This window comes from Bufo bufo, chromosome 7 (genome assembly GCF_905171765.1).
Source record: "Bufo bufo chromosome 7, aBufBuf1.1, whole genome shotgun sequence".
Taxonomy (NCBI): domain Eukaryota; kingdom Metazoa; phylum Chordata; class Amphibia; order Anura; family Bufonidae; genus Bufo; species Bufo bufo.
In genome coordinates this window covers 42,179,571-42,195,526 of record NC_053395.1, presented here as the reverse complement: position 1 = coordinate 42,195,526, position 15,956 = coordinate 42,179,571, and the positions used below count along the sequence as shown (strand labels likewise).

At 47.5% G+C, this 15,956-nt stretch overlaps 1 protein-coding gene across 1 annotated transcript in view; it reads left to right on the top strand.

Moving 5' to 3' along the window:
• The window catches only part of LOC121008926 (transformation/transcription domain associated protein), a 142,731-nt gene extending 127,065 nt beyond the window's left edge, over positions 1–15,666 (top strand). Inside the window, 6 exon segments of the mRNA XM_040441697.1 lie at positions 2,354–2,579; positions 4,976–5,193; positions 8,528–8,712; positions 11,763–11,966; positions 13,614–13,808; positions 15,254–15,666. Coding sequence (XP_040297631.1) covers positions 2,354–2,579; positions 4,976–5,193; positions 8,528–8,712; positions 11,763–11,966; positions 13,614–13,808; positions 15,254–15,538 — 1,313 coding nt within the window. The 3' untranslated portion in view covers positions 15,539–15,666.
• Positions 15,667–15,956: the final 290 nt, after the last annotated feature.

Below are 15,956 nucleotides of genomic sequence, written 5' to 3'. Positions count from 1 at the left end.
ACTGTGCGGTATACTTTTTTAAAAAGTTTTTTTCCTGTATGGCATAGCACAGTCTGCGCCCCTCTTTCATACAGCCATAAAACCATTAAAAAAAAGTATACTGATGTACTCCAGCCCAAAAGGACACTCTCTTTGATTTGGGACCTATGATCGGGTTTGACGTATGCCACCTTACACCATATTAGACATAATTGGTATCGATTGGATTGGACTCGGGGACGTTGGTCCCTTTTTTGCCTTCCCTTTTAACCCCCGCCATTACATTTTCCAGTCTGTACAAACTATTTGGGGCACTTTCCCCTTTCTAAGACTTGCAGGCCATCTGGTGGGACGCTGATTTCTCCGGCCATGTGGAGCCGCCGCGATATGGAAATTGGCTGATGGGATTCACTTTAAAAGTAGCTTCCAGCTTTAAATCTGACCTACATATCTGGAGCCCACGAAGTCTTTCCTTGATGCAGGCCGTGTGGCACAACAGTCGCATGACAGCAGATAATGGAAGACGTGAACCATGTGATTACATTTAATGGATGAAGGCCGGCAGGGTAAGAGGCAGCAGCCATTGTTTGCCCAGCCTCAGAAAGTCAGTTGCGGTTAATGCTCTGAAATGTTGCTTTCCTTCTGTTTAATGGGTCGACGTTGCTTCCGGAAATGCAGTTTTGAATAGAAAAAGCCCTTCGGAGGGAGACGTGCCTGATTAACCTTTTAAATATCTATTTATGGCTCTATATAGTAAAATGTCTCCTGACCGGTGGGAGCTGGAGAAGGCTTGTGTGAAGAATGGGCACATCTCGTGCACCAGGGACTCGGAGTCCTCTTGAGTATATATCGCAGCAGATGTTTATTTTTTCTTCTTAATAGTCTAACTTTATTCAGTCCATCGCCGGTCCGTTTTTATGAGCGGTGTGCAGCTGTGTTCGGAAGCCTCCCCAATTTAGCTAGCTGTTTTAACATAGTGATTGCATCATTAGGAATGGGAACAGCTGAAGAACGCCCTTCAACTGCACTGGCGCATGCCGTTTCGATTTGTCGTCTACTCTCAGTGATCACTGCAGGAGACCTTGGGATGATGACATTGTAAAATGTGAACTTAAAGGGGTAGTCCATCCTTAGACATTCATCGCTCATCCACTGGCTGAATGGGTCTGATGTCTGGGTGGGTCCCAAACGCTTGACTGTTTTATACACTTTTGGGGAACAAAAATGGTCAATTATTTCCTGGTTTGCTCCGTGCTTGCTGTTAAAAACTGGGACAAATTCGGAAGGGGGCACTTCCTACAGAACGGGACACCCGAAGTGAGAGGATAGCAGGCACACATGCGCGGCCGCCCTCCATTCATTTCTGTGGGACTGTCGAAAATAACCATGCACTATTTCGGCTATCTCCGCCAGTCCTGTAGAAGGCGCGTTCTTCGTTCAGTTCTATGGGACTTCCGAAAATAGCTGATCGCGCTCACTCCCATAGTATTGAATGGAGAGCACGCTGTGCTAGTTTTCACTTTCAGGGACCCATTCTGGTGACAGATGTGGGTCCTATCCTAGTGATGTGCCACCAATGTCTCAGATGAGACAATGTTGTTGTGTGTTGTTTTTTTTTTAAGACTGGTATGTGAAACTCCAGTCTTAAAGGGGTTCCCCCGGAATTTTCAGATTGACGGCCTATCCTCAGGAGAGGTCATCAATATGAGATCCGCAGGCGTCCGACTCCTGGCACCCCTGCCGATCAGCTGTTTGAGGAAGCCTCTGCGCTCACTGGAGCTTAAGTGAGCGCCGCACCCTCTTCGCAGCTTACCAGTCACAGCGCCATCCATTGGATAGTGGCTGTGCTTGGTATTGCAGCTCTCACCTGCATTCATTTGAATGGGACTGAGCCGTGCCTAGGCCATGTGACTGATGAACGTGACGTCACATGGCCTAGGAAGGGGCGTAAGCGCCGTGGCTTCTTCATGCAGCTAATTGGCGGAGGTTCTTGGAGTCGGCCCCCCTTGATCATAAAGATAGGCCACCACGATCAAAATCCCAGAAAACCCCTTTAATAAATTCCACCCATAATGTTGCCTAGACAGATACATTGTTCCAAACCCTCAGTTGTGTAAGCATGACGGGCCTTCCATGCGGCCTGTCAATAGAGCGGAGCTGAATAGTTCAGCCGCCATTCTGTCCTCTAGTGATCGATGAGGGTCACAGCGATCGGACCCTTGCCGACCACAGTGAGGTGTATAACGTTGTGCCGGTAATTTATGAACTGTCTCCTCCATTGAGTCTGCAGGGCTTGTGGCTTGGATATAGATGGTGGTCACCCTCTGGAATAGGTCCACACTTATTCATTCCGTTCTCTCTCTCTCCCCTTTAGACTTTGACTTCAGCGTCCCGGGCTCCATGAAGCTGCACAATCTCATCTCCAAGCTCAAGAAATGGATCAAGATCCTGGAGGCCAAAACCAAGCAACTGCCCAAGTTCTTCCTCATCGAGGAGAAATGTCGCTTCCTCAGCAATTTCTCCGCCCAGACGGCAGAAGTGGAGATTCCCGGAGAGTTCCTCATGCCGAAGCCAACGCATTATTACATCAAGATCGCCAGGTAACGTGAAGCCCCCCCATTGCCCAGAGAAGGCGCTCACCTTACAATGGGGATCGCTACCTTTGATGATGGCTTTGAAGCAAGTTTCATTGTTTGCAACTTTGTGACCTCCCGGTTGTCATAGCGTGATGAATTGTTTATTCACATGGCCATTGTGGCTAGCGCTCTTAGCGTTACCTTGCTACCTGATTGTTCCGGAAATGTGTTCTCATTTCTCTCGTTGCTATGACAGTTCTGGGGCATTGTCCTTTCTGGATAGTAAAATGCTAGAATACAAAAGAAACATTGAATGCGGCCAAACTAATGGCTTCCCGAGTGAAGTCCTTGACAGGTAGCGGCAGGCTGGGTCAGAATAATAGTTTAAAAGGGATATTGTAGGAAATTAATCTTATTCAACAAGACCTAAAAAGCTCAAGGAAAAGGGCGAGACATGCACGCACACTCCGGCCTCACGCGAAGACCTGCGTTCATGTGGGTGCCTTCTGTTTGCATGATTTTTGGTGATTTTGCCGCTATAGATATGCAGCTTTGTGCCATCCATCATCAGAGATTATGAAGAAGGGTCTCCTCATTAACAGCGCCGCTCTTGTCCGCAGGCTGTTTCTGGTATTGCAGCTCAGCCACATTCAAATGAATGGAGCCGAGTATTAATGCTAGACACAACCCGTGGGCAACAGAGTTGTCGTTTTAGTGACATCGTACAACCCCCTTGAAATGACACTCGGAATAGCTCAAAGCTGCCCCCCTCCACTATTTGTCCTTCTGCTCCAAAAATTGATGACCGAGGAGATGAGACGGATTTCTGGGTTCTTTCTTACACTTTATTAAAGGGGCTTTCCAAGACTTTTATACTGATGACCTGTTCTCTGGAGAGGTTGTTGGGGGTCCGAGTGTTGGACCCCCACTGATCAGATAGTGGTGACCTATCTACAGGCTAGGTCATCAATATAAAAGTCTCAGAAAGTCCTTTTAAGGGCATAATTGGCCATGAATATACCGCAAAATAGCTGTTGGCCAACAGTAATTTCTCCCAGCCCCTTCTCCCATACACATGCATGCCGGGTTCAGAAAAGTCATGCCTGTGTTCTCAACGGGTAGAGAGGAGTACTGGCGGCCAGACTGCCTGGCACATTTGTATCTCCTTCAAGAGCAAAGGATTGGGCATGTTTAAATTCGACATGTCTGATCCTTCCCCCCCCCCCCCCCCCCCTTCATCGCCCTATACACATAAGATAGTTGGCCAGTCCTGCCCACTTTGCTTGTATGTGTAGGCCTGCTGACTAAATTTAAAGGGGTCGGTTCAGATGATAGACTCCCTTTGAATATGTTCTGGACTTAAAGGGGTTGTCCAGTTTCCATTACGGGTGACCTATCCTCAGGAAAGGGCATCAATATCAGATCGCCAGGGGTCCCACTCTCTGCATCCCCGACGATCAGTTGTTTGAAGGCAGCGCTAGTGATTACAGCTCCTCCGTCCCATCCACTTGAATGGGAAGGAGCAGTTATAGTTCCGCTTCCCATGAATGGGGCGCAGGACCGAGCAAGTTGATTTTGATGACCCATCCTGAGGATAGGTCATCAATATAGGGAACTCGACGACCCCTGTAAAGAAATGTAGACGTGACGCTGAGGTAGCCGTTTCCGGTGTGTATGAGGACAGTTCCACATTTTGCATCCCCTTTAATAGGTCAATAATCGGCTCCTTTCGTTTGGACACTTATACGAGTTGATTTATGGACCAGCACGGTGTTTGGACTTGGGAAGGGGGGTGGGGGAGATGAAAAGCACTTCTGCACCCAGCGCTTCAGCGGTCAGTGATGGATGTCGCCCTGTCTATAAGCGTCCCTGTGGGCCAGGTGTCATTTACAGCATCACCGCTCGTAAATGAATGGTTCCTGAACTAAAGTGAGAAACGACCGCACTGAAGATGGTATTTGGCCGGGAAAGTGATTCTAGCTGGCCGTCTGAGCTGCAGCATCGCTTTCCCCATCAGGCTGATTACCGCCGAGCATACATTTACAACTTGGCAGCTCGTCACCGAGAACAAGAGCTTCTCCTCATTTTTGCTGATTGGACTTTGAATCCAAGTAGACTTATAACCGTCATCTTTGCAGTCTCATCACCGCTTTAGTGCTTTAACCCTTAAAGATCCAGATCCGCACTCTTGGGAGGTCCGCCTTCATCTCTAGGAACACGCTTTCCATCATAGTGCTTTGTGGTCGTTTTGTCCCATTATTTTGGGTTCAAGATGGTAAAATCTGTACCAGTTATATTGCCTCATGGATTGGCGTTCTGCTAGGTTGGCTATCAGAAGGTGGCCTCTCTCTCGTCGAGAAGCCATGACCTCCTGTTGGCCGTTTTGGTGATGACAATCCTCTTGTTGTTGTTTTCTATAGATTTATGCCCAGAGTAGAGATTGTCCAGAAGCACAATACGGCTGCCAGAAGACTCTACATCCGAGGTCACAACGGGAAAATTTACCCCTACCTGGTGATGAATGACGCCTGTCTGACCGAGTCCCGGAGGGAAGAGCGGGTCTTACAGCTCCTGCGTCTCCTCAATCCATGTCTAGAAAAGAGAAAGGAGACCACAAAGCGCCACCTTTTCTTCACTGGTAAGTCGGTGCCTCTGAGTGTTGGGGATATAAAGCAAATGCTTGATATAAAAAAAAAAATTAAAAAAAATGGATCAAAAGAAAAATTATGCAAATGATATTGATCCTCGAGGTGGACATATATAAACACCTCCAAGAGTTTGATCGAGAACCTAATTATTTTGTGCAATCAGTAAAAACAGGGTACAAGCGCCTATACATAACAACAGACCAAGAAATGGCGCCTATTATTAGGCTTAGTGGCCAGTGCGAAAACTGCAGGATTTTATGGTTTTTGTTTAAACCTATATAGGGACATGAAAAATTTAATATAGCTATAAATAATATGTTTAACATAAAAACTTGAGTTAAACGATAGGTCGTTTAAGGGTAAATGCATACCACCCGTCTAGGTGACATTTTAACACCTCCATCTACATGCTGCGGAGATTAAATTGACCTGCGGCACAGATTACAATGTACCGGGGGGTGAAATCGGCAGCAAAATCCATATATTATACATGCAGATCTTGCCGCCGATTCGCGGCGAACCCCGACACTGGCTTGGATATGTCTGAGTGACTTCCCTGCGCTCTTTACCATTGATGAGACCGCCTCACTACGTGGTTCTACAGCAGATCGCAGCCTCTAGCACCGCATTTATAGTTAATAAATTATGGATGGTGCTCAAGCTCGTGTGGGGTTATTATTATTATTCCATTATAAGCCGGAGCCTGTCTACAGCGATGCTTCTAGTCAACCCCCCCCCCCCCCCCCCCCCCGCTCGAGTGATTTGGAAAGAGAATGCAAGATCCGGCTGACTAATGAAGAGACGGCACGTGACCCATATTGTGCTAATGAGCCTGTAATTATCAGAAAGATAGTGCATCTCGAGCCATGTAATCAAGACTTTCTCTTCTCCCCACAACCACGATTAGAGCCCGGACTTTAACCCCTTTTATTCCTTCCGTATTGCATCAGCCATCATTGCTGGCCCTTGGAGCGCATTCGGACGGTGCAGATAAACCTGCACGTGTTTTCCGGGCCGGTCGTGGACTTGGCAGGTGAAACACATTCACCTGTGAGAACGGTGACAGAAAACACTCGCTACTTATTTCTGTGTGGTTGTCTGAATGTGCCTTAAAGGGGCTGTCTCACTTCAGCAAATGCCATTTATTATGTAGAGAAAGTTAATACAAGGCACTTCCTAATGTACTGTGATTGTCCATATTGCCTCCTTTGCTGGCTGGACTCATTTTTCAATCAATTTATACACTGCTCGTATCCAGGGGTTGTGACCACCGTTGCAGCGCAGATACAGGGCGGTCGGGACAGGAGCGGCAGCGCATGCGTGCCTATGCACGCTCCCACAATCCTATCCACCAGAGAGGCCGGCACTTTTTTCTGTAGTGTGCTAGCACGACCGCCGCTGCTGGATGGCAAGGTGGTCGTAACCCCTGGATACGAGCAATGTATAATGCGATGGAAAAATGAATCCAGCCAGCAGAGGCGGCAATATGGACAATCACAATACATTAGGAAGTGCCTTGTATTAACTTTCTCTACATGATAAATGCTCATTGCTGAAGTGAGACAGCCCCTTTTAAAGGATTTTTTGAGGGTTAAGGGTTTCACATGGGGCAGATTTCTCATCCTGATTTTACACCCTGAAAATCCACTGCTCATTACAGTAGAAGCAAATTGGATTGGATGCGACTTTTACCAACTCTCATCCTCGTGCTGTGAAAAACATAATCCGCTCGGAAATTAACTTGCGGTGCAGATTTTTAAATCTGCCTCGTGTCAATTTATGTTTCAAACTTCACCCTTTACAATATATGGGGTGAAATCCGAGGGCGAAGCTGCGATAGATCCACATCCAACTCGGGCTTTGCTGTGGTTGATTGCAATTTATATATATATATTATATTTTTTTTTTGCACAATTTGCATCCCCCAAAGAGATTGATGGAGATGGAAGGCTTTGTGTTTTTCTTGAGCTCCAGGAGAGGGCACGAGGTTGCAGATTTCATTGTTTTGTCCGGCTCGGTAATCCTCCTTTGGTAAATATTCCTTCTGCTTCGTGCGAGACGATGGAACGGCTCCTCTAATCTCATAATGCCAATTGTAATCCTCGGATGACAGTCTGTACCCGCTCAGCTTCATTTTTCAGCCAAGCTGTCACTATTGCCGCAGGGTTGTGGTTATGGCGCACTACAGGTTTGTGTGGCACGTGTTTTTCGACTCCGTTATTTGGAAAAGCCGGTACATTAGGAGCCGCGTCTAAGGAATGGGCGATGTGATCGGGTGTGTGACCATCGACAGTCTGATATGAATCATCAGGACAGGCCCTCGTTGTAGGATCAGACTGGCTGACAACCTAATGCACACAGCTTTTCCCCGGCTGTTGTCAGCGGAGCGGAGGAGCGAACACATTGAATTTTCGGCAACCAAATGCTCAGTAGTCTATTTAGAGGACTGAGAAAAACAAAATTTGGTCTCTGCCATTCCTGCAAAGGAAGGAGGACCGGGCAACTTTATCACAAGTATTATAGAGGGCCCGTCAGCTCTTCTAACCCTCTGGTCAATGATTGTATTTCTCCATCCTTCTTAGGACTCTGCATTGTGCCGTTCCTCTGTTATCCCTCCTGGACACGTAATACTGTCAGAGCGTAGGGCAGTCTCTGTTGACAAAGGGAGTCCGTTTTCCCGCCTCTGCGCTGCTTGTCATCTATGGCCCTTTCCTTTATAATTCCTCCTGGAAATATGTGAATACAGAGACAACTGGGCATTATCCTTCTCCTTGGCAGTAGACTGACTGACTGACCTGGTCCAGGAAGTGCAGACGGTCCAAGGGCAACCCTTGTTGACAAGGGGATTGTTGATTTTCAGGAGGAGCAACAGAGGAGCAGGCACTGTGCAGAATTCTAAGAGGAGATACTTCAGAATTGTAATTTAATGGGGAATACAAGTATTTACTAACACAGACACGTCGGAAGAGGGGACAGGTCCTCGTCATATTGGGTGACCAGGGCCGAAATGGATGTAACCGGTAGGGAGTGTCTCCCCACTTTCCATTGCTGGAATTATCATAGGTGCAAAGTAGATCACGTTACATGTAATTTAAAAAAAATTATAATTAATAGTTTATTTTTTTTTTATATTATTATTATTCATTTATTGTTACAATTTATTATCTATTTTATTGGTCATTGTTATGATATGTGTTTGCTGGACCTGTGATGCTTAGCACATGCCTTGTAGTTTATGTCAGAGGTCAGGTAATTAGAGGTATGTACACGCGACGCTCAGGCCTCCACATCTGCATTAATCCATCTCCCTCTCCTCATTTCCAGTCCCCCGTGTCGTGGCCGTCTCACCGCAGATGCGTCTGGTAGAAGACAATCCCTCTTCTCTCTCCTTGGTGGAGATCTACAAGCAGCGCTGTGCCAAGAAAGGCATCGAGCATGACAACCCTATTTCGCGTTACTATGACAGACTGACCACAGTTCAAGCGCGAGGGACGCAGGCCAGTCATCAGGTACGGGATCTCTGAGTAAGGATTTTGGAAGCCGCGCTGTAGAACCCTTTGTGCCCCTTGCTCCGGCGTAGTCGCCCGATGGAATGCGCTGCTGTGCGAGTATGTCATGTCACTGGAAATGACACAAGATGATAGTAAGCTTAGTCATCTTCAGCTGCTGGACCGGCCCTACTGAGGCTCAAGTGGTCATCTGCTCCGTGAAATGATGCAGATGTCCCCGTGCATTGATTTTCTTTAACTCCCTAAGTGATGACAGATCATCAGATGTTCTGGATTATCAGGCGATCCCTGGAAATCCTGCACAGCTTTACTTTACGGCTCATGCACGCAATGGTTGTTGGCTGATGCGTGTATTGCGGCCCGCAAACAGCAGGTTTGCAATATACGGGCACAGGCCTTTTGTGCACCGCATCACGGATGCGGACCCATTCACTTGAATGGCTCCGCAATCCAGAAGGTGCGGTGCCGAACAGGTGCGGTTCTATTTTTTTGCGGTGTGGATGGATCACTGATCCATTCAAGTTGAATGAGTCTGCATCCGTCTGCACCACCCCCACGGACGGTGCCAGTGCATTGGGGTTGGCAATTTTCAGTCCCCAATGCACGGAACGGGCAGGACACGTTCGTGTATATGAGCCCTTAAGGATAGTCAGTCTCTCGAAGACGACCTAAAGGAAGACGCTAACATAACCTACATTATGAGTTCTTCATCTGATAATCCAGAATTTATTATAATCAGCCATCAATATAGGATTGGTGGGCGTTTAACCTTCACAGATCATAATGAAGGGGCTTCTTCCCTCGTGCAGCTCAGGGATGCAGTACCAGGCACCGCCACAGTTGTATGTATGGCGCTCTGTCTGAGTAAACAATGAAGGAGACATGATGCTCCAGGAGACTCCATTAGGGGGCATTCATGTGACCGTATCTGTTTTGCGGTCCCCATATTTCGGATCCACAAAATACGCATGCGCTCCATGTGCATCCCGCACTTTTCGCGGTCCCCATTGAAAAAATGCCTGTTCTTGTCTGCCAAACGGATAAGAATAGGACATGTCCTGTAATTTCCGGATCAGCCATACGAATGCGGACAGCACACGGATGACATCCATGTGCTCTCTGCCTTTTGCTCATTTTGGCCCAATAGAAATTAAAGGGTCCGCGTGCGACCCTCAAAAAATGTGGATCAGACGCGGACTGAAAATACGGATGTGTGAGTACCCTTATTCCAGGGTCAGGCGGCTGTCTGAAGGATTAGCATCCTGCACCAGGTCTGGTCTGAGCGCCACACAGCCTCCAGTGAGTTATGAGACCTCGTGGCTTAATATGACAGAAGTGTTAATATCCAATAAAGAGCAATTTCTCTAATTGAAACAAATGGATTGTATAATAAAAATAAAAATGGCTTCCAGGGCATAAGATTGTATTCTCTTAATTACCGTGAAGATGTTGTCCTGCCTGCGCTGACTGGTTTAAAGAACAGTCTGCTTTATGTCTGTGCTATAACGTACTTTTTAGGCCTCATGCACACGACCGTTGTTTTGGTCCGCATCCGAGCCGCAGTTTTGGCGGCTCGGATGCGGACCCATTCACTTTAATGGGGCCGCAAAAGATGCGGACAGCACTCCGTGTGCTGTCCGCATCCGTGGTCCGTAAAAAAAAAATATAACCTGTCCTATTCTTGTCCGTTTTGCGGACAGGAATAGGCAGTTGTATTAATGGCTGTCCGCGTTGCGGAACGCACACGGACACCATCCGTGTTTTGCGGACCGCAAAACACTCAACGGTCGTGTGGATGAGGCCTTACTGATAATAATTCCCCCTGTAAATGATGTGATAGGTGGCTGTTCGCAGGAAAGATCTGTCTAATAAGCACTGTTGGATCAGTCTACCATGGTAGGGACCTTCCTCTAGGGCAACGGCTGCCATGGAAGGGACCTCCTTCCTCACAGGTAAGGAAGAAGGTCCCCACCGTGGTAGATGCATTGTCAGAGGATAGTGTGTCCCTCTTGTATACTGAAACTTTCACGTGCCCCTAGAGCCACCTCAAATCCAGAGATCCTCATATTCCCTAAAGGCTTCAGGGCAGTTTTTTTTATGATTGCATTTTACTCATTTTGGGCTACAAAATATTTTTTTCAATTGGTATTTATTAAACATTTAAAATGATGTTTTAATATATGCAAATGAGCCTCTAGGAGCAACGGGGGCGTGGCCGTTACACCTAGAGGCTCTGCTCTCTCTGCAACTGCCGCGTCCTCTCCACTTTAAATGACTTGAGGAGAAGTCCAGGTAAGGCGTGATGACTTTTCACTGCCTGGCCCTGCCAATCAGAGTGCAGAGGGTTAATCGGCGGCACTATTACACTGCCAAATCATAACCTACGAGCATTCATACGAACGCTTGTTAGCGGCGATCTGCGCGATTGTCTGTGCGTCTAATATAAGCGAAGCACTCCATTTCCAAGTTCGACAGTAAAGGGGCACAGGAGGGGATATAGTGAGACACACGTTCCAATGAGTATATATATATATATATATGTTGGCTCCACTCAATGCCAATCAGCTGCAGTCAGTGTTTCTCCATCCATTGAACTGCTATCTAGGGAGTCATCAAGCAAGTGAGCCCTCTTGGAGACGTTGAATGACCAAAAGAACCATCTTGAGCTGGGGTTGGGGGGGTTTTGTTCTTATGGTTGTGTTTGGGAAAGAATATATCTCGCCTCCTCCCCCGCTCTGCCCGTTATTACTAGAGCAAGCAGTTTCTGAGATGACTTAGGCACTGGCTCACCGGGAGGACCCCTTTCCAACCATCATAGAGAGAGAGAGAGAGGTCCTCCACCTGGTCCAGGTGTAAAGCAATAACTAGGACCATCCTCTGGCTGATTTTCCCCTGGTGAAGACCTTTCTCACCAGCACTTCACATCCCCAGTCTCCATCATTCGCTCTGGAGGCAGCAGCTATGAAGCCATCAATCAGCTTCTGAAGCCTCTAGATTACACCCAAGGCTGCAGGCTGAAATAACGCCAACCCTCTTGTGATTTGTTGTAGGTCTTGCGTGACATCCTGAAGGAAGTGCAGAGCAACATGGTGCCACGCAGCATGCTGAAGGAGTGGGCCCTGCACACCTTCCCCAACGCCACCGACTACTGGACCTTCCGGAAGATGTTCACCATCCAGCTGGCTTTGATCGGCTTTGCGGAATTTGTCTTTCATTTGAACAGGCTTAATCCAGAGATGCTGCAGATTGCCCAGGTGCGTGGAGTATTTGAAGAAGCGGCAGATATTGTGCAGGACACGGCTGTACAAATCCTCCCTTAATTGCACGCTCGGCCTCACCCTTTCAGCGCCAGCTGCTTGTGGACTAGATGAGCAGTTGTGTGCTTTGGATTAAAGCGATGTGTGCTTTGCATCAGATGAGCGTACAGCGACTTAGTGTAGCGGAATGACACAATGAAAACGTTGCGTTTCGAGAATACCTGAAATCATCCTAAATCTGATTATTCAGGAGCATTGCTTTTGTGCTCGGAGACTTCAGTAAATGCTAATGCCTGCCCAATTCTGCCGCTACAGGTTCTGAACTACATAGAGAAGGTCTGATTTACCTACTTACTTAAAGGGGTATTCCCTTTAAGTACATAGATATTCAGGGGTATTCACCTAAAGCGGTTACATAAAGTTATCGCCTATCTAAAGCATAGAGGATAACTTTTAGATCGGTCGGGGTCCTACCACTGGAACCCCCATTGATCACAGGAATGGGGACCCTGTACCCTCTGAAATGAACTGAGCAGCCAGTCTGGCATGCATGTGGCCGCTCCATTCATTTCTATGGGAGTTCCAGAGATAGCCGAGTACAGCACTTGGCTATATCCGGAATTCCCATAGAAATGAATGGAGCGGTTGCACACACGCCTGACCGGCTGGTCCGTTCATTTCAGGGGTTACAGGGCCCCTGTTCTTGTGTTCGTGGGGGTCCTGTGGATGGGATATAACTTAATGTAACCGAAATACCCCTCTAATAGGATTATCTGGGATTCACATATTAAGGACCTATTCTCAGGATGGGACATCAGGATCAGTTTGGTGGGGGTCCGACTCCTGGCTTCCCCACCGATCGTCTGTTTGCAGGGGCCTCCTAGTTCAGACCAATACTGCGGCCACTTCATTGTTTACAGAGCACAGTGCCACATGTTGTATAGTGGCTGTGCTTGGTATTGCAGAAAGGACACACCGCTCACCTGAGCTCCACAACTGATCAGTCTGGGTGGCGGGGAGTCGCCCTACCGAAATGATACCGATGGCTTATCCTGAGGTTAGGCATCAATATTTGAGTCCTGGACAACCCTCCATTATGTTTGGTTATACCTGGTATAGAATCAGGGGTGGAGCATGACACAGGTGTTGTTTTTTAATTTCTTGTGTCAGGCACTGCCCCTAAAGCCCTTCGCTAGGCATTTATCCGATTTATCCCCTCACGTAGGTCTCTCAATTACACTTGCATTGTACAGTACCAAAAAACTGCCCCTAGAGAAGCTCATTCTCCTAGAAGAGCCTAGTGCGTCCTGAATATACTGGTTACCTCCGCACAAAGCGATGCGAGAATGCCCTCATACAATGCTGTAGTATCACACAATGCATGGGCCTATCCTGTGTTATTCCTCTTGGAAATGTATGAATAACTGAGCGTTATCCTTCTCCTTGTCAATAGGTTGTGTCCCTGCACGGTCTGATGTTGTCCGGTCAGTACGGACAGTGTCAGACTAGGTCATTGACAATTTATTCATACATTTCCAAACAGGTATTACAGAGGAACAGTTGTTCTATGAGTAAATGCACGGATGCACCAAAGGATTGCTGACATTCACCAGGGTCCCTAATTTCTTTTTCGTTCACCTGTAGGACACGGGCAAGCTGAATGTTGCTTATTTCCGGTTCGATATCAATGATGTCACTGGTGACTTGGACGCTAATCGCCCGGTCCCATTCCGGCTCACCCCAAATATTTCAGAGTTTCTGACAACCATCGGAGTATCCGGTCCACTGACGGCTTCCATGATCGCAGTTGCTCGTTGCTTTGCACAGCCAAATTTCAAGGTATTTAAAATTTATTATACAAATGTCGGACTTGAATAACAGAATAAAGTGGTCTTGGGGTACTTTCACATTAGCGGCAGGCGACTCCAGCAGGCTGTTCCGGCGGGTGAACAGCCTGTCAGATCCGTCCTGCCGCTAGTTCACGGTGAGAGGCAGCTGGGCTAAAAGTACTGCATGCAGTTCTTTTAGTCCGGCTGCCCCTCTCCGTGCGCTGCCGTGCCGCCGCCGGAACTCCTCCCCTGCCCCCATTATAGTCAATGAGGACGGAGCTGCAGTCCGGGGCACACGTGAACTAGCGGCAGGATGGATCCGACAGGCTGTTCACCCGCCGGAGTACCCTGCCGATAGTTTAAAAGACAGAAAATGCTCAAAACCCCAAATGCTGTTGCGCATTTTTATACTAGCATTGATACTAGTCGTGACGTCACTGGGCCAGTGGTAAACAGTGAGAAGGCCGCAGCGCTGCTATATCGCCACTGCCTTCTCATAACAGCTGATCGGCGGGGGTCCCGGGTGTCTGACCCCCGCCGATCAAATGCTGATGATCTATCCAGAGGATAGATCATCAGTTTAAACAAAGTGCAGAACCCCTTTAATGACCTGTCCTGAGGATAGTTCCTCAGTATACCACATATCTATTGTACCTTTTATCCATTTCACAATATCTATAAGCTCATTACAGACCCAGAACAGGACAGCGCTGCTTTAGCACACAGGCTTTCCGCTGCCAATATCTGAAATCAATAAAATCTAGGGACGCAGTCATCCAAACGGGGGAGGTCCCTGCAGGGTGGAACTTATTCAGAGCCGGCCGCCATAATCCCTGTTCTTGCACATTATCTCATTTCCGCCCAAATTCCTTCCTGCTGAAAGCTTCTATGTGAACAGGCCTGGGCCGACGAGTAGAGCCGCCCGGTCCTAGCAGCTGCTACCATCTCCTGCCAAAACCATCGAAGGCAGTTTGACAATTCCGAAGCGTTGGCTCGCATATTTTATTACAGAGGGTAGAACATGAGCTGCATCACTCTGCACAGTAGATGAAGTAACTCCCCGCGTCGTCTTATAAATCCCAGTACTCCTATTATTACTACACGCTGGGAGTAGCTGTAGGCGAGCTCATACTGAGACCAGGGTCGTCGCCGTCTTTCTTGCATTCGTATTCTAGTCATTCAGACCCATTTTTTTCCCCCCTTAGGAGATAATTGGATGCCAGAGCAGATCTCATCCCATCTCTGACATGCAACGCTAAGGATTTAGAAATAAAAAAAAAACTGTGACTTGTGGTCTGCTAAGAAAGACGCAGGAAAAATGTTACTGTCCCTTTAAATGCACTCTTCAACATTTACAGTAAATCTCGTACAGAAGTCGGTTTGCAGGTCGCCAAATCCTCCCTCCCAGCTGAATGTAATCATACAAATTTTTTTTTTTCGCCCCCTTTTACCCAGGTTGACGGCATCCTGAAAACCGTTCTGAGGGACGAAATAATTGCCTGGCACAAGAAGACACAAGAGGACACGTCTTCTCCGCTATCGCCGGCCGGGCAGCCCGAGAACATGGACAGCCAGCAGCTGGTTTCACTGGTCCAGAAAGCCGTCACCGCCATCGTCACCCGACTGCACAATCTGGCCCAATTCGACGGAGGGGAGAGCAAAGTCAACACATTAGTGGCCGCCGCCAACAGTCTGGATAACCTGTGCCGTATGGACCCTGCATGGCATCCCTGGCTCTAACCCGACTTGTGCTACCAAGAGAACCCTTAACCAATAAAGGATTTTTAATGCTGTGAAAAAAATGTTTTTTTATTTTTATTTTATTTTTTGTTACTTTTTGTACAGCTTTTTCCCCGAACCGACCATAATGTAAACTAGAAAAACCGTCCCTTATGGGCCACTTCTGGCTTAGTCGACGCACCACCGTTACAGCACACGTGACGGGCTTTTTGGGGACAATCTGCCGGTCTCGAAGGAAGCTAATCATGTTTACAGAACACTTCTTTCTCATGTCATTAAGCGCTCCCCTTTTTACAAAGAGAATATTGATTTTCTTCAAGTTCAAACACATTTCAGAGCTTATAAAATAGCAGCTATAGAGGATGAAAAACACAAAGGGACCCTGTACAGACACATAATGATTTTTTTTTTTCCCCTT